General features: G+C 46.4%; 1 protein-coding gene, 1 non-coding gene and 6 pseudogenes across 3 annotated transcripts in view; all 8 read right to left on the bottom strand.

Annotated features, from left to right (window-relative positions):
• Window positions 1–8,294, bottom strand: part of rpf2 (ribosome production factor 2 homolog) — a 41,980-nt gene extending 33,686 nt beyond the window's left edge. Inside the window, exons 1-4 of one of the 2 annotated variants that reach the window (XM_068027331.1) lie at window positions 8,216–8,233; window positions 4,060–4,269; window positions 1,886–2,018; window positions 478–515 (exon numbers count right to left, since the gene is read on the bottom strand). In XM_068027331.1, the coding sequence (XP_067883432.1) occupies window positions 478–515; window positions 1,886–1,942 (95 nt within the window). In that variant the 5' untranslated portion in view covers window positions 1,943–2,018; window positions 4,060–4,269; window positions 8,216–8,233. Of the gene's footprint in view, window positions 1–477; window positions 516–1,885; window positions 2,019–4,059; window positions 4,270–8,215 lie in introns of both variants that reach the window. The other variant, XM_068027330.1, reaches the window with a different exon arrangement.
• A 10,778-nt stretch (window positions 8,295–19,072) lies between these two features.
• LOC137367978 (5S ribosomal RNA) lies at window positions 19,073–19,181 on the bottom strand (annotated as a pseudogene).
• Window positions 19,182–19,813: 632 nt separating this feature from the next.
• LOC137367997 (5S ribosomal RNA) lies at window positions 19,814–19,932 on the bottom strand (annotated as a pseudogene).
• Window positions 19,933–20,926: 994 nt separating this feature from the next.
• Window positions 20,927–21,045, bottom strand: LOC137367888 (5S ribosomal RNA; annotated as a pseudogene).
• A 632-nt stretch (window positions 21,046–21,677) lies between these two features.
• Window positions 21,678–21,796, bottom strand: LOC137368080 (5S ribosomal RNA; annotated as a pseudogene).
• A 632-nt stretch (window positions 21,797–22,428) lies between these two features.
• LOC137368083 (5S ribosomal RNA) lies at window positions 22,429–22,547 on the bottom strand (annotated as a pseudogene).
• A 997-nt stretch (window positions 22,548–23,544) lies between these two features.
• Window positions 23,545–23,663, bottom strand: LOC137367226 (5S ribosomal RNA). The gene has a single exon (XR_010973726.1). It is a non-coding gene; the product is annotated as a 5S ribosomal RNA (ribosomal RNA).
• A 633-nt stretch (window positions 23,664–24,296) lies between these two features.
• On the bottom strand, window positions 24,297–24,415 carry LOC137368086 (5S ribosomal RNA; annotated as a pseudogene).
• Between the last annotated feature and the right edge of the window lie 492 nt (window positions 24,416–24,907).

Genomic DNA, 24,907 nt, shown 5'->3' with positions numbered 1-24,907 from the left:
CCACTAAAACCAGTACAGATCAGCTCTATCTATCTTGGTCTGAATGGCTCAACGCCACTGACTATATTTAGCTGCTTGGTCCTTGGGGTAAAGAGAACTCCCTTAACATAACCGATCATCCGCACGAATTAGCACAATTTCTACTGAGCAAAGCATATGGAAGAGAGAAAACAATTAAAAGATACTTTTAACGAGGTTACATAGACCAAGAATGTCCCAACTTTGATCCCTGATCAGTACAGAGTTGGTTGATGTCCAGATGGACTGAGGCAAGAAAATGAGTGTGTTCCTGAGAAAACGAGTGGGAAAGATTCTGCCTGCAATTCCTATTTATGTTTGCCATTCAGTGAATCCTGCTAGAAAGTACACAAGTGGATGCTGCTTGAAGACAGGACCACCCATGGTTGAATAACAGCCTAGCTTCAACACAGAATGCGGCAGAATACTGAAACTCACTAGCCTGTTAATAATACTTACTTCTTGTATAGAACTGCATTTGGCTTCTTTAGAGAATACTGCAAAGAGAAGAACAGCAGTGTCAGTCTAAACTACTCAAACTGCTCAAAGTACAGCATATAAACCTGCCTGTTCAATTTAATGCTCTTATAGCCTGAATCACAGGACATACTTGTCACGTTAGATTTTTTTAGATTTAGATTTAGAAATACAGCACTGAAACAGGCCCTTCGGCCCACCGAGTCTGTGCCGACCATTAACCACCCATTTATACTAATCCTACACTAATCCCATATTCCTACCAGATCCTCACCTGTCCCTATATTCCTCTACCACCTACCTATACTAGTGACAATTTATAACAGCCAATTCACCTATCAACCTGCAAGTCTTTTGGCTGTGGGAGGAAACCGGAGCACCCGGAGGAAACCCATGCAGACACAGGAAGAACTTGCAAACTCCACACAGGTAGTACCCAGAATTGAACCCGGGTCGCTGGAGCTGTGAGGCTGCGGTGCTAACCACTGCGCCACCCATTATCAAATTCCAATTCAACCCAAACTGGCCTCGATTGGCAGTGATAAAGGAGAGACAATTTCTAATTAGAGAATTTGAAAATCTTAGCAGAAAAGGGGGAGGGGGTCCAATAACTTCCTAATTGTTATGTGAAATATGGGAATCATTGGTATTTACTAAATACAAAGAATCCAAGTTCAATATGATAGACAGTAAACCCTTATTGAAATATTTCATCATGCAAAGATTCTCATTTGGAGGTCAGACATTTTGCTATACAAAGAAAAAAGATGAAATGTTAAAACTACCCTTAGCCACTCTCCGGAACCAGGCAACTGACGACATTGCAATATTAGCACCTGACTGAATCAATGCACAGTAAGAAATAACAAATTCCCTCTTTTTCACCTTAAATTTGTGATCAGTAAAGACACAGTCCTGCCAACTCTAAGAAACAAGTTAGAATCCAGCCTAATTCTCCTTTTGTCTGTTCCAGCAGTCCTATACAAAATGATTTGGACTTCAAGTCATTCCCTGCACAGCTAAGTACAGAGTAGAGAACTGTCCCTAATTCCCCACTAATCTACAATCCATGTGAAAAGCCAGAAGAGATGGCTGGAGTAGGAAATGTAGGTGTGCAGCAGGAATGATTCTGGGGTCGGAGTGAAGGCACATAGCTGGCACAGAGCAGAAGAGGGTTTAATCTGAATCTTCTAAAATAATTACCAGGGAGCGCTCACTGCTGACACGGGGTGGACAATTTCATTTTTCCAGCAGGGACATCCCTCGTCTCAATGGAAAAATGAGAGCAAGTACTAACTACTGAGACACATCAGTGCAACTTTGTCACCTTACTAAACAAATCGATTGTGGAAAATACAGACAATATGTATTACTGTATTGCAATACTCACAATATCTCTTAGAGCCCGAGTCACAGTTTCACTGGTATTACCTCCCTTGATGAGCATGGCATTCTTAGTATTTTCAATGACCTTGGGATCTCTCTTCTCAAGAAACCTCTTTGCCCGTTTTGTCTTGGGCTTGCTACAGTTGATAAGTGTAAAGGGAACAAAAAAATTATAATTAACATAGGCCAGAAATATCAAACAGAATTATGGAAATTTCCAGCTTCTTAAAGATGATGTCTTTCATCCAACTAAAGGACTGACAGTGCACCTCGACTGCCACAGAATCCAACTAGAGGCCTGCTTTAGGTCGGGAGAAAGAACCTGACCCGAACCCGACCAAACCACAGCAGGCCTGAGCCCCTCCGATTTTGCCCCGACCTGAACCCTCCACTACTCGACCCGACCATCCTTTCACTTACGTTCCTAACACTGAACCTGCAAGAAGCTGCAGCGCATGCATGAGATGTCATAGTGACATCATCACGCACTGCAGACTCTGTTTTTGTCCTGGACTCCCAGCTCAGGTAATTTTTTTTTTTTAATACTTACCAGCAGACCACTTACCGTGTGCGTCCAGCCCGACCCAACTCCATCTGGATTCAGCACGGCCCAAGCCCGAAAGCTGGCCCCGAACCGATCCAAACCAGCCACACGTCGTCGGGTTCGTGTCCGGTAGCTGGCCTCTAAATCCAACATCAGCTAGATTAGCTAAGACCATGCATCAAGGCTAGCAGGGAATTCCAGAGCTGAGGGCCATGGCAGGTGAAGACATGGTTGCCAATGGCTAAGTGACAGAAAACTGGGATGTGCAAGAGGCCAGAATTAGATGAATGCAGATACCTTGCAGGGTTGTAGGGCTTGTTACGATCAAGACGGCAGGAGTGCACGGTTTATTCTAGTTCCACTTCTCCACAGGTCACAACATTGTTACGACTGGTATGGAAGGGGTCTCAGGATCCCCTCTTGCCCCTTTCCTGGCTTGGCCGTAACAAGGTTCATCTTTTAAAACAGTGATTTTAGCTTAATACCTCTGAGTCTTTGCTCACTGCTCTCTAACTGTATTTGCAAATAAACCAATCAGACAGGTTTTCTTAGGTTTAAACAAGATGTAAATTTATTAGCCTTACCACCCTAACGTAGTTAAAATTAATAAAATACGCGACGCAACCACGCCAGCATGCATAAGAAATAAACACACACACAAAGGGGAGAAAGAATTGCTGGGGGGAGGGGCAAGCAGTTGAAGTAGAGTTGGCAATAAAGGGAATCCAGTCACTGTCTTTTGCTTTTGATGTAAAGTCCTTGGTTGAAGTTGAGGTCTTGCAGTTCTTGCTCGGGCGCCATGCACAATTTCCAATTTTCTTCTCTGGTACCTGAAGGCTGAAGAGGTGCTCTGTCTGGAGGCTTAAGCTGCTACTGTGGGTCCCTAGGACTTTGCTGGAGATACAGGAAAGAGACCTACCTTCTGCCAGTCCAGTGGCAGTCTTCCTCCTTTCTGTTCAAATTGTAGTCTGTTTTCTTTCAGTGTGGCACAATTCAAAAAAGCCCCCAGTCTGGCCAACAGTTAAGTCATCTGTTTGAAACAGCATCTTTTTGGAGGGTTGTTGATTCTCAAAGCTCTCCAGTTACACTTGGTGGGGGGTGGAGTTCTGGCTCTTACACGGACAAAGAATGATTATAATAATGGCCCGGACCAATCTTATTATTTGAATCAGTGAGCACTCCCATTGTCTCACTATTCAACAGTCTCAGAATGCAAATGTGCAACCATGATTTCAGCTGGTTAGCTCTGTTGTTTTTTTTTTATAAACAAGTTATGTGCAATGTCCAGTAAAAAATTTCAGTAGTGTCCCATATGCCAAAATAATGTTTCCATTTGGCAGGTGTGATTTCCTTCACAACATATTTACATTTTTTTCCAGTTATCGATAGTCAATCAGACACTATTTTTATCCCAAAAATAAAATACACCAACAAGGTTTCTTTAATAAACAACAAAATTGTCAGATTATAAAACAAGTCTTAACCAGTAACAAAGCAAAATATTAACACACAGATTGAAATATGAAAGTTCCCTTTTTACCTTAGCCCCACACACAGATACAAGTAAACAAAAAAAAATCTTTTTAGAGCTCTATTACAAAAACAAGCAAAAAATACTTTGGCCAAATACTTACTAATTCTTGAAGGAAAAAAAGAGATATGGAAAGATGTCAGATGGTGTTTGTTTTGCTTTGGCGTCTCAAATAGCCGTAGACGGCTGTCACTGGGATCTTCCTAGAACAGTTCTTTTCAAGCAACGTTGAAGATCAGTTTGGGCAGGCTTTCCAGCAGAAATGCATCAACAGGGGTGTGGGAGCAGTTTTGCTGAGTTTTTGCTTCTATAACTGTTATTTGAGTAAGTAGATTAATATAATCCTAGAGAATATACGTATACATATATACTCATATATGAGTTGAAAGTATAGCTACATATTGGTACAAAATAGAGTATTTGACCGAGGCATTGTGGGACAGATTAGTTAGCTCGCAGTTTGAGCCTGATAGAGCATAGCACAGACGACGAGAGGGGCCCCTCTTATCAGTGTAACTGCAGACTGCACGGCACCCTCAGGAATGCAGGCCCAATTAAAAGTGACAGTTGGAAGACTCAAGGATAATTGATGGGGCCTGAGATCATCAATTGGTGATCAGGGGCTTGCATGAGCTGATCACGTAGCCACATGATGCCTAATGAGTAATCTAATTGGTAATATGTGTAATATATGTAATCAATAACCGTTATGATTGGATTATGTCCAGCCGGGATGGGCTGAGTAACTGCATATCCGTTGTGGATTTTCCTTTGTCCAGAGGAGTAACACTGGACCGCCTTTAGGGAAGGTATGCTCCCCATGATATCATGCAATAAAGTGTTTATTCTCAAAGTCCGAGTCCGGAGAATTTGTTCAACAATTTGGCATAATCTGGATTTCTCCAACAAGGGGTGTCAGTCTGTTTCCTACACTTGCTTCTCAAAGAAATGGAAAACTGACAAGACTTTTCAATGAGCTGGTAAACGCTGAGCTGGGATTTGTCCTTGGCAGTCTGATTCTATTACTCCTTTTCAGAACACTGTCCATGCCCCAACTGCCTATTCAAAGCAAAATCAAAAACATCCCAGGAGTCAAGCCTCCTGACCCTTATAAATCTTGACCTGTCACTTCTCTGCAAACATCTTCAAGTCAAAAAAGCCCCCTGCTGGGTATTTATCTGAAAACAGGTGCCTTCCAATAACTGTTGTTTACAGGCCAAGTCCAAAAGACCTTCTGATGACCTCTTTCTAAAAAAAAAGTTCCAGCATCTATGGAATCCTTTTGCCAGATTAAAAACACAAATTCTCAAAATTTAACAAAAAAAAATGGAAGCACTCTTAACAGGCTGGAGAAGATTACAGAGATAGGGAGGGTTGAGGCAATAGAGAGATTTAAAAAGGAGGGTGAGAATTTCAAAATTATGGGGTTGCTGGACTGGGATCCAATGTAGATCTGAGAGGTGATGGCAAGCCAGGCAGCAGAGTTTTGGATGGACTCATTTTTCAGAGGGTGCAAGTTGGGAGGCCGGCCAGGAGAACATTGGAATGATCGCATCTATAGATTACAAAGGCATGTATTAGCAGATGAGCTGAGGCAGGGATGGAGACAGGCCAGAGATTTTTTTTTAATCATTCCCTGCAGAGAACACCAGGACCTCAAGTGATTGATTTCTTCTTGGATTTTGATTGGAATGGCCTTCAATAAGGGTCTTTGCTCAACCAATTCAGATACTTTTGATACATTATTTTGTTGCATCCCAATGCGACACCCTTGTTACCATTACTACTGGTTTCAATGTTAGTCATGCATCTTTGTCAAAGGAAATCACTCGAATATATAATAATTATAATGCACAGCTTTTGGCTGTCAGGACTATTTTGACTGGTAGCATGTTGATCCAGTGAAATTTCACACCTGTGGGATGACAGTTGGCTACATTAGATATTGAAACATTTTACTGCAATCACTAAGGTACCGTGTGTACTGAGCATAACAAACTCTCCCATCTGATCTCCCCTTACCCTGCAACCCCCACCCACCCCGCAGATGGGAGACAGTTCAACTTCCTCCAACGAATGTAGGCCGAGAGATCAAAAAGTGAGGGGAGCAGGGCTCAAAGCGGTGTCTGTCCACATGCTCTTTGACTGCCCCCCCCCCTCAAAAAAAAGCCTTACTTTACTGTAAGCTTAAGTTAGTGGTTGCTGCTTTGAGGCATAACTGTTCTGATGTGGTGTCGACTGGAGCATGTGAAGCACATGCAGCTGCCAATGGTTGCTGGTGGCGGCAGCAGCGGCAAGGGATTGGAGGAGAAAATCAGCGGAAGGTAATGGTAGCCCAATAACCTTTACCCTGGCGCTGGAGGGATTTTTCTTTTGGGGGGGGGGGGGGAAAAAGAGAGTGCATGGGAGGAACAGTTGGTAGCAGCAGCGGGGTGGGGGAAGAACAGGATTGGGAAGGCATGGGAGGTATGGATTGGGGATAGCATAGAAAGAAGAGGTGGGATGGGTATGGCATGAGATGAGAATTTAAAGAAGTACTATTACAATATATTAATGTCATGGCAAATGTTTTGAGAGTCTGCTAGTTAAAAAACATTTTAAAAATTAAATAGATCTAGAAACTGAAAAGGTGAAACCCACAAGTGGAAATTGTGGAATTTATGATCATATATAATTTTTAACAAGTACAGTTGACTTGACCCCACATCCCCTCAATCAAGAGATCACAATAGGTGAAGAAGCTACAACAGTGCTTTGAAACAGAGAAAACCAGCCAGTGACTGCAACCCCATCTTTTTACATTACATGGCAACAGACTGCTGAATCAGGCTGAAGAATTCTCTATCATTCCAGTATTTAAACTCAAGGTTTCATACCCTCCCCCAACTCAGCTCAGCAATTCAATGAACGAAATAGATAAGAGGCAGTACAACTGGATTCAGGATCACAGGGTGAGGGATGGGAAAACGAGTCATGGTTTCCACTATTCAGCATCCCCTGCTGGAAATGTATTTGAGTGATGCCAGGATTGGGCTCAGCTGTGACACTTCTCAACCTAAACAATCTGCCAACAGTCACTATCTGGGCTCACATGAATGGTGGGCACTTGGGTGAGGTAAAGTGCAATAAGACAATACCCAGTGATTGTGGTAGTACGCCGTCAGAAATCAAGGGGCAAAGATTGGGGGAAGCACTTCAAGCATTGCAGAACTTGCATTTTTCACAACCTCAGGATGTCTTGAATCAAGTTACAGCCAATGATGAACTTCTGAAGTGTAATTATTGTAAGCAGCAGCAGCCAAATTACACATAGCAAGATCCCACAAACAGCAGTACTTTTTTTATGCATTGCCTTTCTCTCCAGAGTCAACTACTACTACAATCTCTTGGCTGGCTTTCCACCTTGTGTAAACTTCAGTTTGTTCAAAACACATCTGCCCCTATCTTTACTCGCACCAAATCCTGCTCACCCGTCACCCCTGTGCTCAATGACCTACAATGGCTCCCTGCTCAAGGTCTGGATTTTAAAATTCTCATCCTTGTTTTTTTCAAATCCCTCCACGGTCTCACCCCTCCCTATCTCTGGAATCTCTTCCAGCCGCTCAATCCTCCAAGGGACCCAGTGGATGTGGTGTACCTAGATTTCCAAAAGGCCTTCGACAAGGTGCCGCACAAGAGGCTGCTGCATAAGATAAGGATGCATGGCGTCAGGGGTAAAGTATTAGCATGGATAGAGGATTGGTTGACTAACAGGAAGCAGAGAGTGGGGATAAATGAGTGCTATTCTGGCTGGCAATCAGTGATATTATGATCTTATATCTGCGCTCCTCCAATTGTGGCCTCTTGAACATTCCTGATTTTAATTGGTGGCTGCACCTTCAGTAGCCTGGGCCGTAAGCTCTGGAATGCCCTCCCTGTAACTCTCAGCCTTTTCAGATCGCTTTCCTCTTTAAGGACCCTCCTTATAACCGACATCTTTTACAAACCTGCCCCAATATCCCCCCAATGTGAATCGCTGCCCCTCTCTGGGCTGAGAATCAGCTATGCTCCAACTGAATGGCCGCAGGCCAGCGGCCGCCTGCAGCTCCTCGTTCCTGTGCCATGTGAGAGATTGGGGGGAAAGAGATTGCCTCCGCTTAGGGCTGCTGCCGGCTGGCACTGGCCACAATCCGGGAACAGCAGGGCGACTCCCGCTGCCCCAACACCCAGAGAGGGAGCCCCGGATGGCATTTCCCGCTCCCCGCCGGCTGACCACTCACCTGACTCGCTCCAGCGGCGACATGACGACCGCCGGCCTCGGCCAAGAAGCAGCGAAGGACGTCACATCCTGTAAGAGGCCGGAAGCAGCGGCCCCTAGCGGCGGAAACTGGAAGTGCGGGTGGTAATGCGCATGCTCTGTCTCAATATGTGAGGGAGACACGAGTTGTACATTCCACAGCCTGACAGAGAAAAGGGCAGCAAAGCTGTCAGCATTTATAATGATAAAGTGAGGAGTAATGATGTTTTATATATATATATATATATATATCATATAGATGATATGTTCATACTTTATGTGGACTTTTACAGCTTTCATCTCCTCCTCCAGAGTCCCAGATTGCAGCTCACCTCACCTGGAATCCACCTGGTCTTCACAACAACCCTCTATCTCCCTTTAATCTCCCTGGTTAATGCTGGAAATTGTACAATGGCAAACAGCTTCACCCAGCTAAGATGTAAATTTCGGACTGATGTTCTTCACATAAAGAGTGACCAAGAACTGGACTGGACTTGTGGGGAGGGTCTTAGGGACAAAGGCGCTGAAATCATTTGGGAAACATGCCATCGTTGTTAGTCGGGACAGGACTTCGGGATCTTTTGGCATTCATGTGCATAAATATGGTGCAGGGGAGACCTGTGAATTAAGTGGAGCAAGCATAAGCAGTGCAGCAGGAACAGGCCCATAGAGGAATAACTGAGCTATCGGAGGCCCTGCAAATCCAGGGAAGGGATAGTCTAAAGGTTAGATGAAAGAAATATGTAATATGAAAAGTCAGTACTTTGACTGCTTATCCCCTGCAGTAGTATGGTTGCTAACCTCCAGAATTGCACTGTACGCTCCAAGAATGAAAGATTAATTGGCTGGACACTAGGAAAATTATAGGACCATTTAAAAAAAAAATGTGATTTTACATTTTCTTTGAATGCTTTAGTCTAACAGTTCCAAGAATATTGGAGATTGGAAATAACTATGAGTCGACAAGCCAGATGGAAGTGGGAGGTCACCATGGTTGAAAACCCTACCCATCCTATCATTGCCTCTTGTTTGTCTCAATCTTCAATAGGTTCATCATTCTTTCACTTGTCGTTATATGTACTGAATGTGAGCATAATATAAATAGGTTGGACAGATGTCATCACAGGAAGTGATGTAGTCTCTTAGATGATTGCTGTAGTTTTGGTGTTAGACAGTCAACAACACACGTGAAGAGCTCTCCTGAATAAACAACCCCATTTTTTATTTACCAACTTGTTTGGTAGTGTTTGTGTTAAGAAACAAAGAAATAAGCACAACATGTTAACGGTGAAGGACAAGGAACAGTTGTAGAAGCCTGGAACAGCATTTTGAAAAATGGCAAGAGGCAGCAGCAAAGAAGATTTGCTGCCAACCACCACCCTCAGGGTCAGAACTCTCGCAGAGTGAGTACTGTAAGGGATAGGTGTGTTCCTTTAGTTTGCCGACCAGATGGGCAGTTTTCCAGCAGTGAGCAGATGCAAAGATAAGGGAAAGCAGTGATTTCTCCGATGTGGAGCTATCTGAACATAATGGAGTTAGTGACTGCATCCACACCCATAAATGTCTTTCAAAAAGACTTACTCAACAGAAAAAGGGGTACAATATCGAAAGTATGCTGCAAGATGGGCACAAGTACGAAGCTACCGTAGCAGGTTAGCAATGCTTGCAAGCCCTAGAATTGGGGTCGTCTATAGGCGAAATAGCCAAAACACCCAAGGTAAGGGATCTAACAAGTGTGGGCTCTTCCACCAACCACGCAAGTGCCCACATACGGAGAAACGTGCAAAGTGTGTGGTCTCGGGGCACTGGACAAGAATGTGCAGGAGGTCTGGCAGTGAAGGCAAAGAAAGAAACCAGAGCAAACCACATTATATCTGCAGATAGGCAGCACCTGGTGGAAAGGACAAAAAAGAATCCCCAAAGCATCGCTAGAAACATAGGCTACTCCACAAGTTGGGCGGGAACCTGAGCAAAAGAGATGATGCGGACCAAAGGCAAGGACATATCAGAGGGTGAGCAGTCATTTCACACAGTTACAGTCACATGTCAAGTTGATGCCATAAAGAAGTCTAAAGCCTTCACAATAGAAATCAACTGCCCAAGTGGAAAACACAGACTACATCTGAAAGTTGGCAATGGGCCAAGTGCTAACATTCTTCCACTACGCACGTTGGAGAATATATACCAGAAAAGTTGAAAGTCAGTGATCCAACCAACCAGAGTGAGACTCACTGTGTACAGTGGGCCACTGGGGTACTGTTTAGGAGTTTTAACCCTAAATTGCAGATATGGAGACCCCACCTGGTCAGCAGAAACTTTTTTATGTTGTAGACGTGCAGGTTCAGCAGTAGTAGGACTTCCAACATGCACCAAGCTTTGCACAGTTACAATTCACAGCTCCAGGGACCCGGGTTCGATTCCGGGTACTGCCTGTGTGGAGTTTGCAAGTTCTCCCTGTGTCTGCGTGGGTTTTCTCCGGGTGCTCCGGTTTCCTCCCACAAGCCAAAAGACTTGCAGGTTGATAGGTAAATTGGCCATTATAAATTGTCACTGGTATAGGTAGGTGGTAGGAAAATATAGGGACAGGTGGGGATGTTTGGTAGGAATATGGGGTTAGTGTAGGATTAGTATAAATGGGTGGTTGATGGTCGGCACAGACTCGGTGGGCCGAAGGGCCTGTTTCAGTGCTGTATCTCTAATCTAATCTAATCTAATTCACCAGATAAACCAGTCGAAAATACACGACAGTTAAAGTAAATGCACTCTGATTAAGTCCAGCGAAAACCTACAAGGAGCTATCCTGACAGATTCAACAACATGGGCAATTTCGTTGGAGATGCAATTCATCACCTTAAGGAAGATGCAATACCATCTATAGATCCACCATGAAAATGCAATATTCACAGACGAGACAAGCCGAAAGCAGAGCTTGACAGCATGGAAAGTCAAGGAATAATCCGTTATGTACAGCGTCACATGGATTGGTGTAATTTTGACCATAGTCAAGAAAGATGGCACAATCAGACTATGTCTGGATCCAAGAAGGCTGAACAAGGCACTCAAGAGGTGTCCACACAAAATGCCTACACTTGAAGAGCGCCACTTGATGTTTGCCAGAGCCAAGTATTTCTCCAAACTTGATGCAAAATATGGGTACAGGTCAGTTCACCTGTCTGCATAGTCACAGGAGTTGACAACTTTCAGAATCCCGTTTACAAGGTATTGTTTTCGATGTCTGCTATTTAGCTTGTCGGTATGCCAGGACATCTTCCAGCAGCACATGCACCGCATCACTGAGCGCATTCCGGTTGTGTCTGCATTGCAGGTAATATTCCTGTTGGGCGTACTGAAGCCAAACATGATAGGAACCTCCATATGCTTATGGAGACTGCCAGACTAGAGGGGCTAGTGTTTAAAAGCAAAAGGTGTACCATCTACATGAGCCACATCAAGTTTTTTGGGTCTATCTACTTGGACACGGATATCCTCCTGGATCCAAGCAAAGTCAAAGATGTTCAGTCCATACCAACGCCACAGGACAATGAAGACCTGCAGAGACGCTTAGGCTTATTTAATTATCTGGCGGCATACCTTCCAAACTTCTCAGAGAGGGCATCATCATTACGTGAACTTCTGAAGAAGGCTATGCCATTTCTGTGGCACAAGGATCATCGGTACGCATTAAAACGGGTATTCTCTGCTAATCGTGTTTGCAATACTACGACCCACCAAATGAGACAACACTGGAGATATATGCCTCACAAAAAAGGTCGAGGGGCATGTCTACTATAGGACAGTAAGTCAGTAGCATTTGGTTCCAAAAGCTTATTGCCTGCTCAGGCAAACTAGTCGCATATTGAGTGCGAAACATTGGCACTGGTGGGGATCACCAGGTTCCATACAAAGAACAGTACAGCACAGGAACAGGCCATTCGGCCCTCCAAGCCTGCGCCGATCTTGATGCCTGTCTAAACTAAAACCTTCCGCACTTCCGGGGACCGTATCCCTCTATTCCCATCCTATTCATGTATTTGTCAAGATGCTTCTTAAACGTCGCTATCGTACCTGCTTCCACCACCTCCCCCGGCAGCAAGTTCCAGGCACTCACCAACCTCTGTGTAAAGAACTTGCCTCGCACATCCCCTCTAAACTTTGCCCCTCGCACCTTAAACCTATGTCCCCTAGTAACTGACTCTTCCACCCTGGGAAAAAGCTTCTGACTATCCACTCTGTCCATGCCGCTCATAACTTTGTAAACCTCTATCATGTCGCCCCTCCACCTCCGTCATTCCAGTGAAAACAATCCGAGTTTATCCAACCTCTCCTCATAGCTAATGCCCTCCAGACCAGGCAACATCCTGGTAAACCTCTTCTGTACCCGCTCCAAAGCCTCCATGTCCTTCTGGTAGTGTGGCGACCAGAATTGCACGCAATATTCTAAGTGTGGCCTAACTAAAGTTCTGTACAGCTGCTGCACGACATGCCAATTTTTATACTCTATACATATCTGCTTGGCAAAGGGTTTATTGTTGTGACTGATCACAGACCACTTGAGATGATTTGGAGGAAACCACTTACCAGCGCGCCACCTCGACTGCAAAGATTGCTAGTGAAGATAGAAGGGTACATGTGCAAAGTCAAGTACAGACCGGGCAACCTCATGCATTGAGCAGACTACCCAATTCCAGGAAAACACAGCATGTTCCACTAGACATACAGGTGGATGAGATAGGTGCTGACCTGGAAGATGTGCACAACATTGATCTGATGCATTTTAGACACAACAAACGTGAGGAGCTCCAGAGAGAGACTTCCAGAGACCCTGTCCTTGGAGCATTATGGCAGATCATTATCACTGGGTGACCTCAGAATATTTTGGCCGTATTGTGATGAGCTTGACATGTTGAGTGGTGTGATTTTCAAGTGCCACCAGGTGTTGATTCCAGCAACACTTTGTTCAGATCTTCTTGGCCAATTGCACCAGGGCCATATAGACATTGAGAGGACCAGATATATAGCACGAGAATCGGTATTCTGGCCAGGAATTAGTAAGGATCTCGATTAGGTTATAAAAATGTGAAACGCTTGCCAAGAAAAGCAGCCTAATCAGGGGAAGGAGCCACTTCAGCCGCAAGACATCCCATCATATCAATGGTCAAAGATTGTGACTGATCTTTTCAGTGTCAAGGGTGCAGACTGCTTGCTTGTCACTGATTATTTCTCAAAGTTCCCAACTATCTGAAGACTCAGGGACACATTGAGTGCCGTGGTGGCCAACACTAGAAGTTCCCTTTTTAGCTTCTTTGGTGCCCTGGAGAAGGTAGTGTTGGATAATGGTCCACAGTATAGTATTCCAGGACATGTGTTTAAAATGGGCAATGAACCACCCTATTTCCACATTATCCACGTTCAAATGAATCAGCAGAACAAATAGTAAGAAATGTGAAATTGTGAATACAGAAATGCATCGCATTGGGTCAAGACATCCAGGTTGCGAAGTTACATCTCCATGCAACATCATTGGATTCTGGGCTATCGCCTCCAGCAGGAATCACATTTGGATGACAGATGAGGACAACCATCCTGAGCCATCACTTCACAAGGACGTCATCGATCCAGGGCAAGTTGTTGACGAGAGAAGATGAAGATTGTTCATTAAAGATATGCAGGTACCCGAGTTGCATCCAGCACATGTTGGTCAAAAAAGTACGTTATGCACCCGAAGGAGAAAATGTGGTTTTCAGCAGAAGTTTAATTCAGTTCAGTTATACAGCACTGAAACAGGCCCTTCGGCCCACCAAGCCTGTGCCGACCATCAACCACCCATTTATACTAATCCCATATTCCTACCACATCCCCACCTGTCCCTATATTTCCCTACCACCTACCTATACTAGTGACAATTTATAATGGCCAATTTACCTATCAACCTGCAAGTCTTTTGGCTGTGGGAGGAAACCGGAGCACCCGGAGAAAACCCACGCAGACACAGGGAGAACTTGCAAACTCCACACAGGCAATACCCAGAATCGAACCCGGGTCCCTGGAGCTGTGAGGCTGCAGTGCTAACCACTGCGCCACTGTGCAGGTTTGTGAAGAGCCAGGATTCTATGAGGTGATGGAGGCGAATGTTGAGAAAGAACAGATCTCATCTAAGAGAGCTATCCGATGGCAATACACAATGCACACCTATAGTGCCACGTATATGAGCACACACACACCTTCAGGAGTGGAGAGCAGTTGGATCTGTGTGGAAGCACCTAGAGCCGGGAGTGGATAAATAAGAGCACCAGGCTCGGAGCCTTCACTTATCTTCAGGAGCGGAGGGCGGAGAGGACCTCTGCAGGAGTTGGCGCGCGCTGACTGAGTTTGAAAAAAAAAATTCGAACAGTGACATCACAGGAAAGCTGCAAGCTTTGGTTGCAAGATTGGTTGGTGAGTAACTGCTGTTAGGGAGTATCAGTAAATAGTTGGGTTAGTAACTAAAGTAAAGAGAAAGGTAAGGTCTACAGTTTTTTTTATATAGTAAGTAGTGTTTTTTATGGAATCAATGTCCCTTGTGTAAATAATCACTAATTTGTGAATAATTTAAGGGAGTAAATTGGGCAACTCGGCAGCGTGGAGTGCTCCTCCTGTGCCATGTGGGAAGTCAGGGACACTTTCAATGTCAAGGGCGAACACGTGTGCAGGAAGTGTCTCCAGCTACAGCTACTCGAAATTCACATTTCAGATCTGGAGTGGCGGCTGGAGACACTGTGGAGCATCTGCGAGGCTGAGATCATCGTGGATAGCACGTACAGGGAGGTGGTCACACCACAGGTAAAGACTGCTCAGGCAGAAAGGGAATGGGTGACCGCCAGGCAGAGTTGAAGAACTAGGCAAGTACTGCAGGAGTCCCCTGGGTCCATCTCCCTCTCTAACAGATTTTCCACTTTGAATACTGTTGGGGGAGATAGCTCAGGGAAATGCAGCAAGAGCCAAGTCTGTGGCACCAGGGGTGGCTCAGCTGCACAGGAGGGGAGGAAAAAGAGTGGGAGAGCTATAGTGATAGGGGATTCTATTGTAAGGGGTACAGATAGGTGTTTCTGCGGCCGTAAAGGTGACTCCAGGATGGTATGTTGCCTCCCTGGTGGTGGGGTCAAGGATGTCACGGAGTGGCTGCAAGACAATCTGAAAGGGGAGGGTGAACAGTCAGAGGTTGTGGTTCACACTGGTACCAACGACATAGGAAGAACAACAAGGCAACAAAAATTTAGGAAGCTAGGTGGCAAGACTTCAAAGGTTGAAATCTCTGGATTAACTCCCAGTGCCATGTGCTAATGAGTATAGGAATAGGAAGATAGAGCAGATGAATGTGTGGCTGAGGAGATGGTGCAGGAGGGAGGGCTTTAGTTTCCTGGATCACTGGGTCTGTTTCTGGTGAAGGTGGAACCTGTACAAATTGGACGGGTTGCACCTGAACCGGAACGGGACCGATATCCTTGCAGGGAGGTTTGCTAGTGCTGTTGGGAGGAGATTAAACTAATTTGGCAGGGGGATGGGATACAGAGTGCAGGTACAGTAGGGGGTGATGCACAGCCAAATAAAGAAGAGAAACAAAGTCAGTCTGGAAGGCACAGCATAGACCTGTTAAGGCACAAGCAAATAATGCAAGGCTGGATTGCATTTATTTTAATGTACGGAGTCTTACATGTAAGGCAGATGAATTGAGAGCGCTGATTAACACATGGGAATATAATATTTTTGTTATCAGAGAGACATGGTTCAGGGAAGGGCAGGACTGGCAACTTAATATTCCAGGGTACAGAATCTTCAGGCGTGGGGGGTGGGGTGGGGGGGGTGGGTGCGGGGGGTGTAAAAGAGGAGGTGGCATTGCACTATTGATCAAGGAGTCGATGACTGCAGTAATATCTTAGAAGGTTCCTCAAATGAGGCCACATGGGTAAAACTTAAAAACAAAAAGAGGGCAATCATTTGGCTGGGAGTGTACTACAGGCTTCCAAACAGTCAGGGAGAGATAGAGGAGCAGATATGTAGGCAAATCTCAGAGAGGCCGTAAAAACAATAGGATAATAATAGTAGGGGATTGCAACTTCCCCAATATTAACGTGGATAGTCATAGTGCAAAAGGCTTAAAGGGGGCGGAATTCTTAAAGTGCATCCAGGAGAGCTTTTTGAACCAGCACGGAGAAAGTCCTGGAAGAGAAGAAGCAGTACTGGACCTAATCTTAGACAATGAAGCCAGACAAGTGGTAGAAGTGTCAATGGGGGAGCATTTCGGGGATAGTGACCATAACTCTGCAACATTTAAGGTGGTTATGGAAAAGGACAAAGTGGAGTGGAAATAAGGTACTGAATTGGGGGAAGGCCGATTTCAATATGATAAAACAGGATCTGGCCAAAGTGGACTGGGAGCAGATACTTGTAAGAAGGTCTACATCAGACCAGAGGGAGTCATTCAAAGAGGATATAGTGAGAGTTCAGGACAAACATGTTCCCGTAAATGTGAAGGGTAGGACCAATAAGTCCAGGGAACCCTGGATGCCAAGGGATATAGAGGATTGGATAAGGAATAAAAAGGAGGCTTTTGGCAGATTCTGAGGGCAGAAAACAGAGGAGGCGCTAGAGGAGTATAGAAAGTGTAGGGGGGTACTTAAAAAACTAATCAGGAGAGTGAAGAGGGGGCATGAAAAAACACTAGCGGGCAAGATAAAGGAAAATCCCAAGGCGTTTTATGAGTATATTAAGGCCAAGAAGATAACCAGGGAAAGAGTAGGGCCCATTAAGGACCAAAGTGGCAATCAGTGTGTGGAGCCAGAGGACATAGGTGAGGTTTTAAATGATTACTTTTCATCTGTGTTCACTATAGAGACGGACGATGTAGGTATAGAGATCAGGGAGGGGGATTGTGATATATGTAAACAAATTAACATTGAAAGGGAGAAGGTATTAGCGGTTTTAGTGGGCTTGAAAATGGATAAATCCCCAGGCCCAGATGAAATGTATCCCAGGCTGCTTTGTGAGGCAAGGGAGGAGATTGTAGGGGCTCTGACACAAATTTTCAAATCCTCTCTGGCCACAGGAGAAGTGCCAGAGTTTTGGAGGACAGCGAATGTGGTACCATTATTCAAGAAGGGTAGTAGAAATAAACCAGGTAATTACAGGCCAGTGAGTCTAACATCAGTGGTAGGGCAACTATTGGAAAAGATTCTGAGGGACAGGATTAATCTCCATTTGCAGAGGCAGGGATTAATCAAGGATAGTCAGCATGGCTTTGTCAGGGGGAGATCATGTCTAGCAAATTTGATTGAATTTTTCAAGGAAGTGAACAGGTGTGTAGATAAGGGTAAGGCAGTTGATGTAGTCTACATGAATGTCAGTAAGGCTTTTGATAAGGTCCCACATGGGAGATTGGTCAAGGAGGTAAGAGCCCATGGGATCCAGGGCAATTTGACAAATTGGAACCAAAATTGGCTTAGTGGCAGGATGCAGAGGGTGATGGTCGAGGGTTGTTTTTGCGAGTGGAAGCCTGTGACCAGTGGTGTACCGCAGGGATCGGTGCTGGGAGCCTTGCTGTTTGTAGTGTACATTAATGAATCTAGGAGGTATGATCAGTAAGTTCGCAGATGACACGAAAATTGGTGGTGTCGTAAATAGTGAGGAGGAAAGCCTTAGATTACAGGATGATATCGGTGAGCTGGTAAGATGGGCGGAGCTGTGGCAAATGGAATTTAATCCTGAGAAATGTGAGGTGATGCATTTTGGGAGGACTAACAAGGCAAGGGAATATACAATGGACACTAGGAAGTACAGAGGGTCAGAGGGAACTTGGTGTACTTGTCCATAGATCACTGAAGGCAGCAGCACAGATAGATAAGGTGATGAGGAAGGCATATGGGATACTTGCCTTTATTAGCTGAGGCACAGAATATAAGAGCAGGGAGGTTATAATGGAGCTGTATAAAACACTAGTTAGGCCACAGCTGCAGTACTGTGTACAGTTCTGGCACCACACTATAGGAAGGATGTGATTGCACTGGAGAGGGTGCAGAGGAGATTCGCCAGGATGTTTCCTGGGCTGGAGCATTTCCGGTATGAAGAGAGACTGGATAGGCTAGGGTTGTTTCCTTAGAGCAGAGAAGGCTGAGGGGGACCTGATTGAGGTATACAAAATTATGAGGGGCATAGATATGTTAGATAGCAAGAAACTTTTTCCCTTGGCGGAGTTGTCAATAACCAGGGAGCATAGATTTAAGGTAAGGGGCAGGAAGTTTAAAGGAGATTTGAGGAAAAATATTTTAACCTGGAGGGTGGTTGGAAACTGGAACACACTGCCTGAAGACGTGGTAGAGGCAGGAAACTTCACAACAGACATGAGCACTTAAAACGCCATAGCATACAAGGCTACGGGACAAAGTACTAGCGAATGGGATTAAAATAGATAGGCTTGATGGCCGGCGTGGACAAAGTGGGATGAAGGGCCTGTTTCTCTGCTGTACAACTGTGTGATTATAAGTCTTGATGACAAAGCAACAAAAAGAACTGAGTCCAACACTCCAATGCAGGACGACTGTTGTTCAAGTAGTCAAGAAGAAAGAGCTGACAACACAAGGTCACAACAGCCATCCACCAATTGAATGGTGCAACAGGTTCCAGAAGCTCAAGGGCCTACTGGTCTCCCTAACTTCTCCCTCTCAACTTGCTTCAAGCAAATGAGCCCAGGAAAGGTGAGGGCACACCGCCGTCAGCGCACAGACGAACGGCAAAAAGCTTGCCCATTTCTTCTGTGGCTGAATGCAAGACAAGGGCTGTGATGTGAGCAGCCTCTGCTGGCAGCAAAAGCCTACAGCACCTGGTATTCCCAGGCAATCTCCCATCCAAGTACTAACCAGGCCTGAATCTGCTTAATTTCTGAGATCAGGCATTTTCAGACTAGTATGGCCGTAGGCAACAACTGCATGCCTTTTTCTTTACTTCAAGCTATGCGGTGCCGTCACTTCTTCTTTTTGCCAGTCTCGCTATTTTTTTCTTCCAAATCTTGCCCACCTTGCTCTCTTCCTTCCCCGCCTGCCACATCTGAAAACTACAAGCCCTATTCACGCTTCACCAGCCTCCAGCCTGCGCTCTCCAACAATTCAACATTCATCCCTTCCACGCTGCTGCCAGCAAACCCTGCACATGCGGCAGCTTCACATTCAAAACCCTCTCTTTTCTCATTCTCTTTCAACACAGCCACCAGCAGCACACCAACAACTTGCTTTCATACAGCGCCTTCAACTTAGCAACCCTTCCCTCCGCGCCATACGGGATACAAAGACAAATACCAATTCAAGGCGGCTAACCGCAGCCAAGGCAACCAGCAGCCATCCACCCATTGAACTGCGCAATTGCTTCCAGAAGCTCAAGGGGCTACTGGTCTCCCTATCTTCTCCCTCTCAACTTGCTTCAAGCCAATGAGCCCAGGAAAGGTGAGGGCACACCGCCATCAGCGCGCAGACTAGGGGCAAAAAGCTTGCCCATTGCTTCTGTGGCTGAGGGTATGCCAAGGGCTGTGATGTGAGCAGCCTCGGCTGGCAGCAAAAGCCTAATGCACCTGGTATTCCCAGGCAGTCTCCCACCCAAGTACTAACCAGGCCTGAATCGGCTTAGCTTCTGAGATCAGACAAGATCAGGCATTTTCAGACTAGTATGGCCGTAGGCAGCAACTACCTGCCTTTTTCTTTACTTCAAGCCATGCGGTGCCGTCACTTCTTTTTGCCAGTCTCTCTATTTTTTTCTTCCAAATCTTGCCCACCTTGCTCTCTTCCTTCCCCGCCTGCCACATCTGAAAACTACAAGCCCTATTCACGCTTCACCAGCCTCCAGCCTGCACTCTCCAACAATTGGGCGGCACAGTGGCGCAGTGGTTAGCACTGCAACCGCACAGCTCCAGGGACCCGGGTTCGATTGTGGGTACTGCCTGTGTGGAGTTTGCAAGTTCTCCCTGTGTCTGCGTGGGTTTTCTCCGGGTGCTCCGGTTTCCTCCCACAAGCCAAAAGACTTGCAGGTTGATAGGTAAATTGGCCATTATAAATTGTCACTAGTATAGGTAGGTGGTAGGGAAATATAGGGACAGGTGGGGATGTTTGGTAGGAATATGGGATTAGTGTAGGATTAGTATAAATGGGTGGTTGATGGTCGGCACAGACTCGGTGGGCCGAAGGGCCTGTTTCAGTGCTGTATCTCCAATCTAATCTAATCAAATCAATTCAACATTCATCCCTTCCACGCTGCTGCCAGCAAACCCTGCACAAGCGGCAGCTTCACATCCAAAACACTCACTTTTCTCATTCTCTTTCAACACAGCCACCAGCAGCACACCAACAACTTGCTTTCATACAGCGCCTTCAACTTAGCAACCCTTCCCTCCGCGCCATACGGGATACAAAAACAAATACCAGTTCAAGGCGGCTAACCGCAGCCAAGGCAACCAGCAGCCAACCACCGATTGAACTGCGCAATTGCTTCCAGAAGCTCAAGGGGCTACTGGTCTCCCTATCTTCTCCCTCTCAACTTGCTTCAAGCCAATGAGACCAGGAAAGGAGAGGGCACACCGCCATCAGCGCACAGACTAAGGGCAAAAAGCTTGCCCATTGCTTCTGTGGCTCAGTGCATGCCAAGGGCTGTGATGTGAGATGCCTCTGCTGGCAGCAAAAGGCTACAGCACCTGGTATTCCCAGGCAGTCTCCCATCCAAGTACCAACCAGGCCTGAGTCTGCTTAGCTTCTGAGATCAGACAAGATCAGACATTTTCAGACTAGCATGGCCGTAGGCAACAACTGCCTGCCTTTTTCTTTACTTCAAGCCATGCGGTGCCGTCACTTCTTCTTTTTGCCAGTCTCTCTATTTTTTTCTTCCAAATCTTGCCCACCTTGCTCTCTTCCTTCCCCGCCTGCCACATCTGAAAACTACAAGCCCTATTCACGCTTCACCAACCTCCAGCCTGCGCTCTCCAACAATTCAACATTCATCCCTTCCACGCTGCTGCCAGCAAACCCTGCACAAGCGGCAGCTTCACATTCAAAACCCTCTCTTTTCTCATTCTCTTTCAACACAGCCACCAGCAGCACACCAACAACTTGCTTTCATACAGCGCCTTCAACTTAGCAACCCTTCCCTCCGCGCCATACGGGATACAAAGACAAATACCAATTCAAGGCGGCTAACCGCAGCCAAGGCAACCAGCAGCCATCCACCCATTGAACTGCGCAATTGCTTCCAGAAGCTCAAGGGGCTACTGGTCTCCCTATCTTCTCCCTCTCAACTTGCTTCAAGCCAATGAGCCCAGGAAAGGTGAGGGCACACCGCCATCAGTGCACAGACTAAGGGCAAAAAGCTTGCCCATTGCTTCTGTGGCTGAGTGCATGCCAAGGGCTGTGATGTGAGCAGCCTCTGCTGGCAGCAAAAACCTACAGCACCTGGTATTCCCAGGCAGTCTCACATCTAAGGACTAACCAGGCCAGAGCCTGCTTAACTTCAGAAATCAGACGAGATCAGGCATTTTCAGACTAGTATGTCCGTCGGCAACAGCTGTCTGCCTTTTTCTTTACTTCAAGCAATGCGGTGCCGTCACTTTTTCTTTTTGCCAGTCTCTCTATTTTTTTCTTACAAATCTTGCCCACCTTGCTCTCTTCCTTCCCTGCCTGCCACATCTGAAAACTACAAGCCCTATTCACGCTTCACCAGCCTCCAGCCTGCACTCTCCAACAATTCAACATTCATCCCTTCCACGCTGCTGCCAGCAAACCCTGCACAAGCGGCAGCTTCACATCCAAAACCCTCTCTTTTCTCATTCTCTTTCAACACAGCCACCAGCAGCACACCAACAACTTGCTTTCATACAGCGCCTTCAACTTAGCAACCCGTCCCTCCGCGCCATTGGGGATACAAAGACAAATACCAATTCAAGGCTGCTAACCGCAGCCAAGGCAACCAGCAGCCAACCACCGATTGAACTGCGCAATTGCTTCCAGAAGCTCAAGGGGCTACTGGTCTCCCTATCTTCTCTCTCTCAACTTGCTTCAAGCCAATGAGACCAGGAAAGGAGAGGGCACACCGCCATCATCGCACTGACCAAGGGCAAAGAGCTTGCCCATTGCTTCTGTGGCTGAGTGCATGCCAATGGCTGTGATGTGAGCAGCCTCTGCTGGCAGCAAAAAGCTACAGCACCTGGCTTTCCCAAGCAGTCTCCCATCCAAGTACTAACCAGGGCTGAGTCAGCTTCGCTTCTGAGATCAGACGAGATCAGGCATTTTCAGACTTGTACAGCCTTAGGCAACAACTGCCTGCCTTTTTCTTTACTTCAAGCAATGCGGTGCCGTCACTTCTTCTTTTTGCCAGTCTCTCTATTTTTTTCTTCCAAATCTTGCCCACCTTGCTCTCTTCCTTCCCCGCCTGCCACATCTGAAAACTACAAGCCCTATTCACGCTTCACCAGCCTCCAGCCTGCACTCTCCAACAATTGGGCGGCACAGTGGCGCAGTGGTTAGCACTGCAGCCTCACAGCTCCAGGGACTCGGGTTCGATTCTGGGTACTGCCTGTGTGGAGTTTGCAAGTTCTCCCTGTGTCTGCGTGGGTTTTCTCCGGGTGCTCCGGTTTCCTCCCACAAGCCAAAAGACTTGCAGGTTGATAGGTAAATTGGCCATTATAAATTGTCACTAGTATAGGTAGGTGGTAGGGAAATATAGGGACAGGTGGCGATGTTTGGTAGGAATATGGGATTAGTGTAGGATTAGTATAAATGGGTGGTTGATGGTCGGCACAGACTCGGTGGGCTGAAGGGCCTGTTTCAGTGCTGTATCTCCAATCTAATCTAATCAAATCAATTCAACATTCATCCCTTCCACGCTGCTGCCAGCAAACCCTGCACAAGCGGCAGCTTCACATTCAAAACCCTCACTTTTCTCATTCTCTTTCAACACAGCCACCAGCAGCACACCAACAACTTGCTTTCATACAGCGCCTTCAACTTAGCAACCCTTCCCTCCGCGCCACACGGGATACAAAGACAAATACCAGTTCAAGGCGGCTAACCGCAGACAAGGCAACCAGCAGCCAACCACCGATTGAACTGCGCAATTGCTTCCAGAAGCTCAAGGGGCTACTGGTCTCCCTATTTTCTCCCTCTCAACTTGCTTCAAGCCAATGAGACCAGGAAAGGAGAGGGCACACCGCCATCAGCGCACAGACTAAGGGCAAAAAGCTTGCCCATTGCTTCTGTGGCTAAGTACATGCCAAGGGCTGTGATGTGAGCAGCCTCTGCTGGCAGCAAAAGCTTACAGCACCTGGTATTCCCAGGCAGTCTCCCATCCAAGTACTAACCAGGCCTGAGTCTGCTTAGTTTCTGAGATCAGATGAGATCAGGCATTTTCAGACTAGTATGGCCATAGGCAACAACTACCTGCCTTTTTCTTTACTTCAAGCCATGCGGTGCCGTCACTTCTTCTTTTTGCCAGTCTCTCTATTTTTTTCTTCCAAATCTTGCCCACCTTGCTCTCTTCCTTCCCCGCCTGCCACATCTGAAAACTACAAGCCCTATTCACGCTTCACCAGCCTCCAGCCTGCACTCTCCAACAATTCAACATTCATCCATCTCCACGCTGCTGCCAGCAAACCCTGCACAAGCGGCAGCTTCACATTCAAAACCCTCACTTTTCTCATTCTCTTTCAACACAGCCACCAGCAGCACACCAACAACTTGCTTTCATACAGCGCCTTCAACTTAGCAAACCTTCCCTCCGCGCCATACGGGATACAAAGACAAATACCAGTTCAAGGCGGCTAACCGCAGCCAAGGCAACCAGCAGCCAACCACCGATTGAACTGCGCAATTGCTTCCAGAAGCTCAAGGGGCTACTGGTCTCCCTATCTTCTCTCTCTCAACTTGCTTCAAGCCAATGAGACCAGGAAAGGAGAGGGCACACCGCCATCATCGCACTGACCAAGGGCAAAGAGCTTGCCCATTGCTTCTGTGGCTGAGTGCATGCCAATGGCTGTGATGTGAGCAGCCTCTGCTGGCAGCAAAAGGCTACAGCACCTGGCTTTCCCAAGCAGTCTCCCATCCAAGTACTAACCAGGGCTGAGGCAGCTTCGCTTCTGAGATCAGACGAGATCAGGCATTTTCAGACTTGTACAGCCTTAGGCAACAACTGCCTGCCTTTTTCTTTACTTCAAGCAATGCGGTGCCGTCACTTCTTCTTTTTGCCAGTCTCTCTATTTTTTTCTTCCAAATCTTGCCCACCTTGCTCTCTTCCTTCCCCGCCTGCCACATCTGAAAACTACAAGCCCTATTCACGCTTCACCAGCCTCCTGCCTGCACTCTCCAACAATTGGGCGGCACAGTGGCGCAGTGGTTAGCACTGCAACCGCACAGCTCCAGGGACCCGGGTTCGATTGTGGGTACTGCCTGTGTGGAGTTTGCAAGTTCTCCCTGTGTCTGCGTGGGTTTTCTCCGGGTGCTCCGGTTTCCTCCCACAAGCCAAAAGACTTGCAGGTTGATAGGTAAATTGGCCATTATAAATTGTCACTAGTATAGGTAGGTGGTAGGGAAATATAGGGACAGGTGGCGATGTTTGGTAGGAATATGGGATTAGTGTAGGATTAGTATAAATGGGTGGTTGATGGTCGGCACAGACT

Source organism: Heterodontus francisci, chromosome 3 (assembly GCF_036365525.1).
Source record: "Heterodontus francisci isolate sHetFra1 chromosome 3, sHetFra1.hap1, whole genome shotgun sequence".
Classification (NCBI taxonomy): domain Eukaryota; kingdom Metazoa; phylum Chordata; class Chondrichthyes; order Heterodontiformes; family Heterodontidae; genus Heterodontus; species Heterodontus francisci.
Note: the sequence above shows the minus strand (reverse complement) of the source record. Positions and strands in the feature narration are given on the sequence as shown.